We start from the raw sequence: 16,862 nt of genomic DNA, 5'->3' as shown, positions 1-16,862 counted from the left end.
ACACAACAAAAACGGTAAAATTTGAAGTAGTCTAAAAACTAACCACAAAACGCTAACTGAGAACGGCGACCACAAAAACGCGGGAAAAGTATATCCCCACGAGCGGCAAAACGGACAACCATACACGACGAGTGCTGAGAGCACACTGACTGGGTTTCTAAACAATGGCGCTGTGCAGTAGATCTACGTCATGCGCGCCTGGCGCGAGGCAGCCGTGCAGTAGATCTATCGCAACCGCATTGAACGTGTTAATAAACAAACAGCTATATACAGAGATCAGTTCTCTTTGATAGAAAAATTAAGGACCTATTCCGTAGTCTCTAGACTAATCAAACCTACAATCTCCTTACAAATAACAATATCACAATTCTTAAATATAAAACCACTTTCTATGAAAGACAGTTAATGTTTCTAGACTCTTTAACTCTCTGCTGGATTTTGGTCCTAATGTCATTTTTATTGTCATCTGTAAAAGATGGTTTTTACTTTTTATCACTAACTTCAAGTAAATTTTTAAGTAACTCTATATGTAGAAGAGTTATATATTTACATGGCATAATATAAATTTTAATTGATAAAGATTATGACGCTATTATGTGGATGTAAACTGTCTCTCAGTTCTTAGACTATAAATCCTTTATTACATTCTACAGGATGAGTTTTTAAACAACCACTCATATCTCCTTTTTCCATACTTCTTCATGTATAGACTCCTACCAGTGCGGATCGCTGTTTAGTAGTAAGTACTTAATTTTGATTAAGTTCATATTTTTTGCCGCCATCTTTGATCCGCCATATTGGAACTGGATACATTTTTTTAATGTGAAGGTGGTGTTGTGATTTTATATTCGTTTTTTAAAATTTTGTATCAACAGTAATAGAATATGTGCCATGTCTTCACTTTAATGATAATAAAACAAAAATATAAATGACAATAAGGGGGATGATTGTTTACAAAGCGTTGTTACAAAATACTTGGCAAAATTTACAAATACAGCTCTGTGTTTTATGTATATGACTTGGAAAATGGCTGCAGGGCCCAAAAAGGTTAAAGTTTTATGGTATTTGTAATAATTAGAAACTTTTCAATACTATTAATTTCTAAAGTCAATTTATTTTTCTTTTCTTAATAAAAATCCCTATTTGGCTATCAAACTATTGATAAATTATTTAATAAAAGTAATTATGATAAAAAACAATAGCGAGGGAAAATAATTTTTTAATGTGGTAGTATTAAAAAAAACACTTATTTTTAAAAAATAATCGTCCCATTCATTATATATCCGCTAAACAGACCTCAAAATTATTCTCCTTATCTCTGATAATTTCTCAATGGACTGCTAATGAACCGTGATTATAAGTTATCAAATTCTACGACTGCACATTGTTCACTTAAATTCGACTGCACATTGTTCACTTAAATTCGTCATCATAAAAATGGAAGTGAAAACAAAACAGCACTATTATAGTTTAATTAAAGACAGAAGGGTATTGAGACCCGGCAGCGATGGCCGAGGTTCGGGGCTCTTTGGGACCGGTCGGCTACAGTGTTGCCAAGTTGGTCTGTCTGACTCGATCATCCACAGCGTTCACATCAACTGCTTCTAGGTAGGGGTGGTTCGCAGTGGAAACATGTGGACACATTTATCGAAGCGATAAATTAATAGCGTTCGTTGTTTTGAGAATTGTTATTTTGTAAGTAATTCAAAAATCACTTAAAACAAATAAAGATACTGTAGTTTGAACCTGATAAAGCTCGTTTAGGATAGTATTTTTAACCAATAAAAAATATCCTGTTAAAACCGTTATAGGATAATAATTGTTAATTGTTGAGTCTAAACTTAAATTGCTAGGGTGACCAAAATGCAAAATTTGTGACTAGGGCGTCTATCCGACTATGATATGAAATTTCCTTCATTGTGACTTTTATCGATCAACTTAATGTAATCTAATTACTTGACAAAAAATCTGTAAAAATATTTCGAAACTTGTTATATTTTTAATTTATTACTAAATGTTACTAACTTTAAACCACAAATTTGTGATGAAGGATGTTTTTTTTTTTAATTTTCTTATCATTCAATTTTGGAAATCAATTTGATATATAGAAAACGTGGATTTATTTACAAAATGTAAGATTTAGTGAGTCGATTATTTTTATTTAAGTCTTATAATTTTTTCATTTATTTTTCAATAGCGCTCATTTTATAATCGGTTAAAACCTCTTTGGAAATTACTTTTATTTCTGAGTAAATTAAATACTAAACAGTACATATACAAAAAGCCAACTGACTTTGCTGCACAGTTTAACCAGGAAATAAGTAGTGCCATTAAAATGCATTTAACAAATTTTATAAGTAACATGTAAGGTGTAATATTTACCAATCATTACAAATTATCAATCAATACGGCTTTTTACAGTTCATCGAAGTCCAACACTCTTTCTGCCACCGGAGAGAGAGGGAAAATACCACTTACGTTACTGCCGCGTTCTTCCTCTTTATTGTCGCTGTTGTCACTGTCCGAATCCTCTTCACTGGAACTGTCATTGCCGATGTTTATTACCATCTGCTCAACGGAGTCTTCCATCAACCCTTCATTTTTCCAAGCATCTAGGATTATATTCTTCGTTTGGTCTACTACCTTCTTCCAATCAGACTCTGTTACACGTTCCAACCCCTCTTTCGTCAACTGTAATATTTCAGTTATGTTAAATTTCCTGTTGCTTCTTGCAACATATTCCTTTACTTGAGCCCAGATTAATTCTATAGGATTGAAGTGACAGTGGTATGGTGGCAGACGAAGTACTCGGTGACCATGTTTCTTCGCAATTTCGTCGACTTCATATTTTGTCTGAGGTTTGTTTCTTTTAATAAGTTCTAACAATTCGGCTTTTAACATCGCCTTTTCATACTTTATGTCATGATTATTTAACCACTCTATTATTTCATCCTTTCTAGAACTGCTGTTAGGTGGTTTGTCAACTACTTTTGAGTGGTACTTTGCATTGTCCATTACAATGAGCGAGGGCCTCGTTAGGTTTGGAAGTAAAGCATCTTGAAACCATTTTGAAAATACTTTGTGGTTCATCTCTTCATGATACTCGTTGGTTTTCTTTGATGTAAAAAGTAATGGACAGTTAGGAATAAATCCAGCAGAGCTGCCAGCATGCAAAAGAATTATCCTCCCCCCTTTTCCAACGGGAACAGGAAACGTACCTTCAACAGAATCATCAGTCCGTCCAATTTTTTTACAGTGCCCAGAATTTACCCAAGTTTCATCAAGCCAAACTATTTCCTCAAACTTTAAATCTTTTATTTCTCTAAGAAATCTGCACCTCCAAGCAATGATGTCTCCTCTTTCCATTAATATTTTACGGCTGCCAAATTTTTTGTTTGAAACCCAATCTCTTCAATATAATGGCAACAGATGATTTGCTTCCACGAAAAAGATCTGCTTCTGCAAGACTTACTTGTAGCTTCCTTACTGTGGGATACTCTCTTCTTACGAAGAATCCGTAGACTGGCGGCGGATGGCATCTTTTTGAAAGGCGTCCAGCTCCGTAACAGACTTAAACCTCGAATATTTCTTATCGGGAGTGTTCAGTTTCAAGCCACTCTGTTCACTTTGTATTTTCTCCTTTCCAATTCTCACAACTGTATTTTTTCCTATCTCCAAAGCCGCAGCAGTTCTTTCGATAACTTTTTCTACTGGAAGTATCGGTCCTTTGTTAATTTTCTCTCGCTGGAAGTAGTCTCTCACTCGACAAACCAACTCCCGGGATTGGCCTCACAATGGAACGCCTTTTTCTCCAACCTTGGTGTAAGGCACACTTATCACGCGAGTGCGGGGCCTACCGCGTTTTTTTATCACTGTTTCAGTGCACTGAGATGGTACGGAATTAACAGTAATTAAATAATGTCTGTCACAAAAATGTAACACTAGAAAGTACGTGCGTACACTTGTCTTTCAAATAAGGTTAGTCTTGAAAAAGACTGTTTAAACACTTGGCCACGAACACACAGAAGTGCAATAACACCACACGAAACAACATACATAACCAACAACCAATGACGTAATGAAGCACGGTTTGCTACTGCGCATCACCCAGCTGATACCTACTGGATGACAGCTACAACAGAGGAGACGTGACAACGCTGCCTCCGTCGAAAAGGAAAGTGCTCGGCTGTGATTGGTGAAGCGGTAGGGCGAGCCTTCGTGAGGCAGTTCGGCTGTCTACGGTTTGATAAAATGTTATCTCTTGAAAAGAAACTAACTGCTGAAGTAATCTTACAAGCTGAGAATGACAAAGAGTTCTATGATTTAGAGAAAAACAAACTTAAAAATTATGAATGCACTTCCTGCAGTATCTACAAAGATGAATTATCAAAAATGTTAAACTCAATAAAATCGTTGGAAGCTGCATCTGAAATCTTGCAAAAGGAAAATGAAACTTTAACAAATCGTATTAAAAGTAAAGATACCATAAACCCACCATGCTTTCACTGCTTCCCACCTAATAATAGCAGCACAACATGTGCAGTTAATACTAAAAATAATGACCTCTCAACTAACCAAGCTCGCTACACTGGGGAACAGATATTTACTATTAATAAAACAAAACAAAAGAATTCTAGAAATTGTAGCAATTCTCAAATACAGGTTTCTACACCAAACTTTGTAACTCCAAACCCATTTGGCCCTCTAGCGGTTGAAGATGACAGTGAGTCTACTAGTAAAGCTATGGACAAGGAAGTTGTTAGAAAAAAGAATAAGAAGAAACGTAAAATGTTTTTGTGCACTGACAGCCATGGTAGAGACCTAGCATGGTACATTAATAAAAAATCATCAGATCTGGAATCGTACAGTTTTATACAACCTGGTGGCCGTGCTCAACAGATTTTGAATGAAATCAATTTAAATGAAGGAAAGTTAGAGGAAAATAGCACCATGGTTATTGCCTGCGGCTCAAATGATGTATCTAGAAATGAGGCCAACACAGCAATTGATATCATCACAAAAACTATAAACAGTATGAGTGGAAAACCAATTATCTTGGTTGACCTGCCTCTTAGGTACGATCTACCTGACTGGTCGTGCGTAAATTTAGAAATTAAAAGAACTAACAATGAGCTGCTAAGTATTAGTAATAATGTCAGCAATGTGACTCTGGTAAGGGCTAGTCAGGCAAGTAGAAGATTACATACAAGGCATGGTATGCACCTAAATCAAATAGGAAAGATTTGGCTGGCGCAGGAAATCTGCAAGGCCGCGGAGAGTACCAAGCAACCACTACCGCCTGGGTGTGATGACTCTACAGAGGAACTGGAATTAATACAACCTTTATTAGCACCTTCGGAAAACTTAACAGTAACCACCTCAAACCACCATCCATAACATGTACAGGTTATTTAGAAGAACAGCCTAACTTTAATTTGATGTTCTGGAATGTGTGTAGTATACTAAACAAACTCCCTCTCATCGATATTTTAAATAGTCAATATAAGACAGATGTACTGTGCATTGCAGAACACTGGTTGTCCTCAACTGATATAAACAATTTAGTAATACCTGGCTATGTTATCGCTGACTTTTTCGCAAGAGAAAAACATATTCATGGGGGTGTGCTTATCTGTGTTAAGGAAGGAACTGAATTTGTTTTTTATGATAAATTGTCTTGTTTCTCGGAGGAACTTGTTTGTGAATTGGCAGCAATAATGCTGCCAACTTGGAAAACTCTAGTGGTAACTTTCTATAGATCTCCAGCAGGTAACTTATCACTATTCTATGATAAGTTATATGACATTTTGTCCTTCCTGCATTATAATAAATGTAATATAGTCTTTGTGGGTGACTTCAATGTCAATTTTCTTAACAGAAATGACTCAGAGGCCAAAGTACTATTCAACCTCATTGACAGTTTTGGACTAAATATTACTGTTGCTGAAGTTACAAGACCTACCCTTGGAGGAGATGCAACAAAGGGTAGTTGTATTGATAATCTGCTGACGACTATTCATCAAGATAAGGGAAAATCTACAGTCATTCACACTGGTGCTTCAGACCATATGGCCATCCTCTTCAAAGCTACTTTAGACAATGTAATGTCTAGGATTATACCACAAATGTTTATTGTTAGACCCATTTCTACTTTGGGCTCCTCACTTTTTACGTCTTACCTAGGTCTCACTAATTGGAATGATATTTATGTTATTAAGTCAAATGTTAACCTTAAGTTTAAGTTATTTTTAGAAAAGTTCTTATTGGCTCTGAACTATGCTATGCCTTTAAAAAATAAGAAATCTAAATCTAAACAAGTAAATGTTGCCTGGTATCATGAAGGTCTAAATAAGACAAAGCAGGAGCTTGATAGACTTTATTATATTATAAAAAACACAAGCAATGAGAAAAATATTGATATTAGAAATAAATATAGAAATCTTAAAAATGTTTACAGAAATGAAATAAAAAAAGCAAAGCTTGACTTTAATAACACTTTACTTGATAAAGCAACAAACAAAAGTAAAGCTGCTTGGAGCATTATTAATAAATCAGTCAGGGCTAATAGTATGTCATCTAACTCATCTCATGTACTGGAACCTGATAGTTTTAATTCATATTTTGTTGGCTCAGTTTTGGAGACTTGCAAAAGTATTCCACCTAGCAATAATGACTATTCTTTCTACCTTGGTAAGCACTGTGCTCAGTGGAACTCTACAGTAAGCTTTTGCCTGAATGAATTTAAAGTGGAAGATGTTCATGCAGCTATCCTTAGTTTAAGTAATAGCACATGTCTCGATTGTTATGGTATAAGTGCTCCTATTCTGAAAATGGCTGCCAACTCAATCTGTGAAATTCTAACTTATTTATTTAATGAAAGTGTTAGGACAGGTATTTTTCCTGATGTACCAAAGATAAACAAAGTGATTCCAGTACATATGAGGGGTCCAAAGGACCAAACTTGTAATTATAGGTCTATAACTATTGTTACAGCAGTGTCAAAGGTGTTGGAGCGGCTAGTTCATAGGCAGTTGGTTTGCTATCTCGAAACCAATAATTTACTCAGCACTTGTCAATTTGGGTTTCGAGCTGAGCGGTGTACCATTGGCGCAGTCCAGTCCTTCATAAATGATTGCTTTGATGGTTTGGAACTAAAAAAATCTGTCAAGTTCAGATCTTATGACTTATCCAGAGCCTTTGATACTGTAAATCATCATATTCTATTAAATAAACTTAGGTCTTATGGTTTTAGTCAACTTGCTGTCAGTTTTTTTAACTCATATCTCTCAAATAGGTGTCAATATGTATATTTAAATGGCTCTATGTCAGAAACTAGGCCTGTTAAGCTAGGTGTTCCTCAGGGATCCATTTTAGGACCTACTCTATTTATTTTGTATATAAATGACTTGCCTTTTAATCTCAATGACAATTATGTTAGTACGTATTTGTTTGCTGATGACTTGGGTCTTAAGGTCTGCGCAAAAACGAGGAACAAATGTAATGAGCTACTTAGTGTTAAGACCTCAATTGTAGATGATTGGTGTGCAGCAAATAAGCTCTGTGTAAATGATAAAAAAATTCAAGATTTACATATTACCTTTTCTAATAGGCCTAGTGATAATGAGGACTTAAGTCTTAAGTTTCTTGGCATTTTTATACAATCCAATCTTAAATGGCAAACTCATATTGATTATGTAGCTTCTCGAATTTCCCGAGGTATTTTTCTTATAAGATCCCTTAATGGAACAATTTCTGCTAAACACTTGCTTTTTATGTACTATGCCTATATTCATAGTTTCTTAATATATGGAGTAACTTTGTGGGGCCAATCTCAGATTGTGAATAAACTGTTTGTGTTACAAAAAAGAGCAGTCAGGCTTATATGTAATGTCCAGAGTCGTGAGCACTGTAAACCACTGTTTGTAAAATTAGGTGTATTAACATTGCCGTCTATTTATGTATTAAATGTTTTGTTATATGTCAGAGATAATTTATCATTATTTATTAATCAATGTGATGTTCATAGTTATAGTACTCGTAATAGAAATAATGTAGTTGTACCAAAATGTAACTTTGCTAGCACTCAAGCCAGTTTTAGATATCAGGGAATCAAATATTACAATGCTTTGCCCAATCATATCAAGGTATTAAACAGATCAAATTTTAAAAATGTTGTAAAGAAAATGTTAGTAGATTCATGTTTGTACACTGTTGATGAATTTTTAATTGTGATAAGAAGTAAGGATATTTAAAGTAAGCTATAGATTATTTATAATATGACGTTGTTATATTCATATTTTGTATTCTGACAATAAACCATTTGAATTTGAATTTGAATTTGAAAGATATTACAAGAAAAATACTATTTAACAAACTGCCACAATCAAAATATATTTCACAAGGTTAATGATTTCCTATTAAATGAAGCTCGTCAATTACATACAATATTTGATAGCTAAATGCAGACCAGATCTGAATAAGTGTGTATATATTGCTTTTTACTCTTTTTATTGTTGTACTTGTTTATTATGTATTGTATAAAGTTAACTTTTTAAAAATCATATATTGTCGATTCGTGTTGTTTGTTAATTGTTATTTATTTATAACTGATATAATTCAGTATTTAATGTTGCTGTGAATTATTACATAGACGTCTTCTTATGCTGTACATATTTATCTACTGTTAACTCAAATTTGTTAATTTTTATACTTGGTTATGATATTTTCCATTATATGTGCAGACAATTTATTTATTAAATATGACTTAACTACTATATTAAATTGATTAATGAACTAGAAGCATTTATGTAATAGCTGCTAAATAGTAATTTATAAATGACGAAGTCTAATGTATCATTGTATGTCTAATGACTAATAAAGTTCTTGATTCTTGATTCTGAGCTCGTCCCAATACCCTTCTGTCTTTAATTCAACTATAGAAACAAACACCACAGACAAACCGAAGAAACCAGGACAACACGGGTAGTACTGAACTGAAATTACCTGTGATGTACATGTCTGGAAGAAGAATTATGTACTACGCAAGCCCCATTTATGGCTGTGCCATTTTGTGTGGGATACATTTTTTTTTATCTTGATTATACAAATGTAGTATGACACCATAAGACACTATATAAATTTAATTATAATTTATACTTCAAGTAAATCACTGTTGCAAATACCACCTAGTCTAAAATGGCAATGTCTACCCCATTGGGTACATTCGATCTTTCCACAACTGTCGTCGTGTGGTCTTTCGTAGATCATGTTGTGCACCCAATGGAGTACACGATGCTATGAATTTCATTATTGCGTTTTTATTGTTTGTCTGTTTTGGTGGTTTGTTAAATGTAATCCTGCACTTAAATAAATAGCTTAGACTATTGTGTACCCCGTTGGGTGCACAATTGCTTAATTTTTATGGTAAATTATTTCTGTAGGCACCAAATGTGGTATACGGAAAACATTAAGAAAACGTATTGAAATTAATTTTTTTGCAAAAATGTGAAGCCTACATACATTTTTCGTACTTAGATGTTTACCGTTAAAAAATTATTACGGTTTTTTGCCATTATTATTATCAACAGCAACTAAAAATGTTTGGAAAAGAGCTGGTTTCATGAACATATTAATTGATTAAACATAATGAAAGCAATTTTTAATATTTGTTATTTATTTACTAACTCATAGGTAAAATTGATTTACCTTTGGTCCTAGAATCAGTGACATTGGATATCCATCGAGAAAGGTCGTTCGTTTGCTAACTAAATAGCCAGCGTATGTGCACTGCTTGCTTTCATAACTCATGATCAATAAATATCAAGCAATTGCCTCAAAACTGAATTTGTTGCAGCAAAAAGCAAGAATCGTTTACTTACAACCCCTTACCTACGTTTCCACTGCTTCTTGTCCTATAAAATAAACCTTGTACCATATTTTTTTGTTTCAGATATCTTCCATCGCCTGTCTGGCTTGCCTCTGTTCTTCTGGCACAGTCAAAGTTGGCCTCTTCATGCTACCACTGATGGGCCGGTTGCGCCTCATGATGTTTGTTACCATCTTCAGTCTTCTTGTTACCTGTCTCTTCTTGTTTCTTGACATATCTCACGTCGTCTACCTGTTCCCGTTCAACTGGGGAAAACTGGTTAGTTGATCCAATTGTTTGTAAGTGATCTTAAGTTGATTTCTTAGTCTTTTTTATTGTTTGAAAGTGAAATACATTGTTTTGTTAAAAAGTGTGACTAATTCCATCAATTTTAAATGTTTCAGAATGCTTTCTTCTATGTAAGCATGAGTATTCTGTACTTAATAAGCTCCTCGCTAGTTTTACATCTACTGCATGCGTACTCCGAGACCTATCCCTGGGTGCCAAAGTGGACACGTGATCAACTTTTCATCACCTCGGTGAGTTCTCTTACTACATTTCACATTTTGTTTTTTTTTTTAACAAAATAAATAAAACCCCATATTCTGAATCAGTGGTATCTTTGAATATGATGGTATTAATCACAGAGAGTCCAGTGTTTTGACAGGCAATACATCTTCTAATATTGTTATTTCTAAATAACAAATATTCCATCAATCAAACTTTTTAGCCTTTATTTGCTGTACACTATGAGAACTAGTAGTGAGTGAAAAATTCAGTTCAATATGAAATTAAATACCAGTTTTATATTATTGGAATTAAGTAGTTTTGAATAGAAAATTATGTTGTACATGTTGAAAACATTTAATATTTTCACATCTATTGTAAGTTGATTGTCTTTTGAACTTTCGAATGTACAAACGTATTCAACAAAGTTCAATACATCTCGTACTAGTGTTTTAAAAGTTAATTGATTTATTACAATTAACTGCATCTAAAGAAAAGATAAGGTAGGAAATATGTATATTAATGAACATGTAGTTTCGTTTCTAACGTATGAAATAAACAGGTTATAAAATTTATGTAGTGAAGAGTGTTGAAGTTTAGTTTAACATACAATAAAAATAATAAATTAGTGTGAATAAAATACATATAAAAAAGTTGTACTAGATAAATTATTGGCTGAGTGTGTGACAAGCTTCTCCTGCCAAGTACTGATGAATGAAGCCTGATTTCGCTATTGAAAATAGTAAACATTGATACATTAGGAGTCTGAAATCTGTCAAAAAGACTGTTTACATTGGTCTTAATGGGTATCCATATTGGCAATGAGAAAAGAGCAGAATGAACAAATTATTAAACAGAGTAAGTAGGGAAGATTAATCAAATGACATTTTGGAGTAACTTGAATCAAAACATGATGGGTTGGAGCTACTTTGTTGAATCAGTGGTCCCATTTGTATAAATTTCATAACAAGCTATATGGGAAAAGGAATTTTACTGACTGGGATTACTGATGAAAAATTGGATGGTAGTTCAAAAGTTTCCATTAACTCACTTGTTTCTATTAAGTACAAATATTTCATTGATTTTAAACTAACATTGCAAAGGCCTAGAGTCTATACATTTAGAACCTAGCTCAGAACTGGATAACAGTAATAAGATATGCAATTTCTACTTTACTTAGTAAAAAACCTTGTCATACATCTTGCTATACAAGTCATTGCATACTCGTAAAAGGAGAGTGGCCTTAAAATAGAGGAGAAAATCACCTCCCCTCCTTCCCTTTGGTATGGTCTGCCATATGAAAATCAATGCAGTTTTGTCATGGTTTTGCACTCTCGGTTTGTGTCTGAAGTTTAATCACCTGAACCTTTAGTGAAGTTTCGCCTACCAGTTAATGATGTGTTGTGTGTGATTTCTGTCTTTGTATACGTCCATCTTTTTGAATGAATTGACCTAGGGAGTTGAAATTTGGTGTAAAACTTTACCTCTATATCGAAATTGGTAAAAATGGTAAACATCAATTCATTGGGATTCACTAACCAGACCAGAGTATTATCTACTGTAGGGCGACTTAAAGTAACACTAAGCATTCTTAATGATATATGTTATGAGGAAACATTAGATAACCACATTAACAATGTGATGGCCCCAGGAATTATTTTGAATTGTTACCAGACGGCAAGAAATATTTGTTCTGGTTTCTCATCACTCTCTCCTCAATCACCATGATAAATCTATAAATAACGAAAGCCAGTGCATATTGCCATATTAGTGATAAAGAAAGCTGGTACCTCGTAATTTATCACAAATGTCAATTTCTTTAAAATGAAGTTTAACATGAGGAAAGAATTTTAGGAGATGAAAAACCTGTTAGGTTAAGAATATAATATGTTAACTTAGTTTGTAAAATTAACCTTGATTTGTGTGGGTTTAGTGCTTGGGCTATGTGTGTGCACTGGAGGCTCTGGTACTCTCTATGTTGACAAGATGTGATGGTGGGCAGTACAGCCCTGTGGATGAGGACCCCAGCACCATGACACTTCAGGAGCGGCCACCCCCGCCTTCTCCCCCTCGCCCCTCAGCCCCTGCCCACTGGCCTGTGGACGATGTGCAGCCCTGCAGTTCCAAGCAGTACCACCACTGACACCATAACGCACACACTGGACTCAGCTAGATTTTTTCACCCCTTGACCTCTAGATGATAAATGTGTTTCTGTTGTAGCACTCTTTCAGTGTATAACAAATTTCCTTTTATTTACTTGATCAACGCACTCTGTGTGAAATCCAACTATTTAATTCAGTGCATGCTTACCGTGTTCAATGTCAGAAGAGTCCAATTCACAACAAACTGCAGAGTGGAAGTTCTCAAGACCAACAACAAATAACAGGAGTTATTGGGGTCATAAAGTTCAAGTCAATATTATTTATTCACAATTCATTCAGTCAAATTCTTCACAACTGAAGAGGTTGACAAGATTTCCCTTTGTGTCCACTCTGATGTTCTTTGAAGTGAATTCTTCTTATTTTGAAAAAAGCAAAAAGAAACTTAAATACCTTAAGTTTTATGTTAAACGAGTAGTTAATAGGTAACCATATAATTTTAAAATACTACCATTTCAAATTTGTAAAAACTGCTAGAAATAATGTCAACATTTAAACTAAGTAAATATTATGATTTTATTTTTTTTTTAATTCATTTAAAATTTGTCAATAGAAGAAGTTTTTTTCGAGGTAACAATTCGTCTTCTCTATTTGGCATGTGAAATGTGTTATTTTGAATAAGAGATTGGGAAACCAAGTATAAATATATGTTAGAGTTTTATACTAATTATAAAGTATTTTTTAGTTTGAAGATAAATGTATTGGTTGACTTAATCAGGGGACTTGTTAGTTGAGAGGGATCAGTTACTGTCTTCTTATGTAATTGAAAATTGAAACAGTTGTTTAGCAGTATATAAAATATCTGCTTAAATTATGTATCTTTTTATCTTTCCCAAAACAAGAAAAATACACCTGCCAAATAGAAAAAATAGGTCTGCTATCTCCATTCTTTCTTACACCTCTTACATTTGTTTCTAGCTTTGTGCTTTATTCATTCAACTTATATTTTATTAACTGTAAACCTGCAATACCTCTATGAATTGAAGGGAATTTTGTAATTAATTTGAATCTCATTAGTTTGACATTATTTAAATAATTTATATTGTAAAATTTGTTCATTATTGATTGCAAGTCCTTTACTAATCCATTGGGTGTTTGCATTTGATGAGGTAATATTTGATTATAGAAAATAAACAAAATTACTAGTTGTAAGGTAATTGGAAATGATATATGCATTTCTAGCACAAATTAACTATTAACTAGACATCTTTAAAATAATTTTGAATGATTTAACTTATACTATTAATTAATTTTGTCACCAGTTAGTGTTCAACCATATTAACCAGTTAACTACTGTAGTATTTAGTTGAGTGGGGAAACAAATTGTTAGTGATTCATGACAACACTTTACTATGAAAAGTCAAGTTAAAAATCTAGCTGAGACTTGTATTAGACAAAGTCAACCAAAACGTGATAATCAATGTAATCAATGAAGTTACCTTCACTGGTTACGTCTTCGTATGTACTATAGTACATTTATTTCACTTTCGTTTCTAGTAATTTTCCATTGTAACTACATGTAGGTAATTCAAATCTAGGCTAATTAATTGATAGAATCGTTTATATCAAAGTCAGGTTCTGGTCAGTAACTTCTAATCAAATGTTAAGACTCGATATTTTATCATTGTGTGTAGAGTTTATAGTTAATTTCACTGTGTATCGAGATCTCTGTGAGTTGTAAACCTGAAGTTGATTTCAGATTGTAATCCGTTATGTTAAAGCTCAATTTTTCCTAGATGGATGAGTTTTTTCTGTGGATTAGGTTAGTGAGTGATGTACCTAGTCTCCAACTAAGATTTGCCTTACACATTCCTAGTTCTGCATGTTATACTGTACGGTCTTGCTGACTGCTGACCCAAACTGGCCAGTCTACGTAGGATATCGTGCCTTAACAGTGTAAGCCCTTAGTCTTCAGTTTCATACAACTCCTAGTTACGATCTGATTAGTTTCCACGATAGGGATTTTTGATGAAAGTTAAAGTTTTGCAGGGTAAATTTACAACAGTGTGACACCAAAAACAGAATTTAATATTATTCTTGTTAATTAATAAATTTTGTACCACACTTTCAATCCCATATTCTCTTGTTTGTGACATTTGCAATCAAGTGCTTCTTCAGCTGTAGAAAAGTAATGGTAATCATAACTTTACATTCTCATTGTTCTAGTTTTAGGCTGGTATTATATAAATGAGCTTTTCCTCATTATTCTCTTGATTAGTAAATATGGTAATGAATGTAGATCTAATTCCTTAACTGCTTCAGAATTATTAACGTGTTTTTAATGTTGTCCATGGTGTAGTTCCCTGGACAATCATGGCATCCCCCGTATGGTGAAATTTATGATTTTGACCTTCTGTTATTAAAGTATTTTAACACATGTCAAAAAAAACATTTACTATGCTATTATTAAACAGCAATTGGAGATGTTGCACTGCAATATTATGCTGTTTCTAAGTAAATATGTTTACGTATTATCAGTAAAATTATTATGATTTATATATATATTTACCAAGTTACCCTTAAGTTACGGCATTTGAGTAAGTTTATATGTGTAAAAAACTAATATTGAGAACTTAAATTGTTTAAAATTTGACACCATAGAATTTTGGTATTTCGTTAATAATTTTTGAGTTTGTAACGGAAAAAAAAAAACTGCGGTTAGAGATACCTCTAGTTGTGAACAATGTGGTTTTGGTGTGGATACATAGTGTCCACCAAAGTGAATTACGTAGCATAGTGCTCCTATTATAGGAAATCATCACTAGAAAACAGTAAATGTCCTTTTGAATGGCATAAACAAGCAATAACCCGCTTTGTGTTAGAGTAGCAATGATAGCCATACACAATGGAAACTTATACACATGATAACTAGCCGGATTGCTTAGCAGTTAAGGGGTTAAAAATTATTTCATAATCAGTTGGTGCATACTTATTTAAATCTTCTTCATCAAATGATTTGACAAATAATTTAACATTTTACTAGTACTTTTACTACATTATATTTGAGCAATTTTATATAATATTAACACATTTCTAAAATTTTCCAACCTTTTAACTGAAAATATATTTAAGTTTTATTAAATTTATTCAAAGCATTTTAGCCTTTGGAACAATATTTTTTGAACTATGGAAGCCTTTGTGAATAATTAAAATCATCTCAAATCTTAGCACTAGTTAGGGTCAGTTGTCTGCAATGTAAAATTATATTATCATTTCACTCAAAGATTTTAGGAGTTTATTAGTAATAATTGTGATGTTTGTATACTCAAATAATAGATCTCTCTGTTCTAGTCATTTAGTATACACTTTTTTATATATTTTTACTTTTTATGTTTTTATTTATTGTTGTTTTGTATTTAAGGTTTGTGACTATTAGTTTTATTTTTGTAAGTTTACGTATAATTTATTGATTTTAAAGAGCTAATAAATGTTACTTGATGAAAGATTAATTTAGCAATTACTATCTTTAAGACTTACGGTCCGTCAAGTTTATGTGAAGCTTCCAGACTGATGTTGAGAGACTTGACGAACGACTCACATCAAGAATTGTTTCTGATTTATTATAGTACAATTTTAAGTAAGTGTTTAGCTATTATTGTCAATTACTTGTTGTGTAGAGTTCGGTTGGTTTTGTAGAAACATTAGTTTGGGAGCAACTCCCGACGTGTACAGACATATCGGCCGACATGTACAGATATATCGGCCGATTTGTACATCTATATCGTCTGACATGCACAGACATATTGGACGACATGTATACACATATCGGCCGATAATGTACAATCTCGCTTCTGATTACTATTACTTGTACAGAGTGTTTCTCTAACCTAAAGTCCCTGACTCAGCTGGCGTTGCTCTCTTGTCAAGAAACCTTCACTAAGACTCCATGTTGTGTTTCCTGATAATAGCTGTCAAAATTCATTTCATTTTTGTAAAATCGGACGACATCAAAAGAATAATCAAAACCTCAGCATCATTCTTGTGCAGCAAAACTAAATTTTAACATTTCATTATTTGGTTGTTGCCAAGTGTAGTCTCATGTCATAAAATAAATTCACTAATTGAGATACGTATTTTTAATTTTTGTACATTCAACTTATGTCTATTGATATTGAAACACTAAATATCTTTAAAAGCTAGGCACATTTCTTAAGAGTTCTTGAACTTATATGTTTTTTTGAAAATGTCATAAACCTAAGCAACTCTCGTAAAATTAATAGTTTAATGAAATAAACAGTGAACTCTTAATTATCCATAAGTGGTGTGTCTGCCTCATGGATTGTCCGTTGGGTCCACATAAGCAAATTTTACATTTAAAAAATTGCTAATA

At 33.2% G+C, this 16,862-nt stretch overlaps 1 protein-coding gene across 2 annotated transcripts in view; it reads left to right on the top strand.

Moving 5' to 3' along the window:
• Positions 1–15,977, top strand: part of LOC124355041 — a 34,405-nt gene extending 18,428 nt beyond the window's left edge. For both annotated transcript variants that reach the window (XM_046805950.1, XM_046805949.1), the window contains exons 4-6: positions 9,950–10,144; positions 10,270–10,404; positions 12,306–15,977. In XM_046805950.1, the coding sequence (XP_046661906.1) occupies positions 9,950–10,144; positions 10,270–10,404; positions 12,306–12,515 (540 nt within the window). In that variant the 3' untranslated portion in view covers positions 12,516–15,977. The remainder of the gene's footprint in view (positions 1–9,949; positions 10,145–10,269; positions 10,405–12,305) is intronic.
• Positions 15,978–16,862: the final 885 nt, after the last annotated feature.

The sequence above is a fragment of the Homalodisca vitripennis genome, chromosome 2, assembly GCF_021130785.1.
Source record: "Homalodisca vitripennis isolate AUS2020 chromosome 2, UT_GWSS_2.1, whole genome shotgun sequence".
Classification (NCBI taxonomy): domain Eukaryota; kingdom Metazoa; phylum Arthropoda; class Insecta; order Hemiptera; family Cicadellidae; genus Homalodisca; species Homalodisca vitripennis.
Note: the sequence above shows the minus strand (reverse complement) of the source record. Positions and strands in the feature narration are given on the sequence as shown.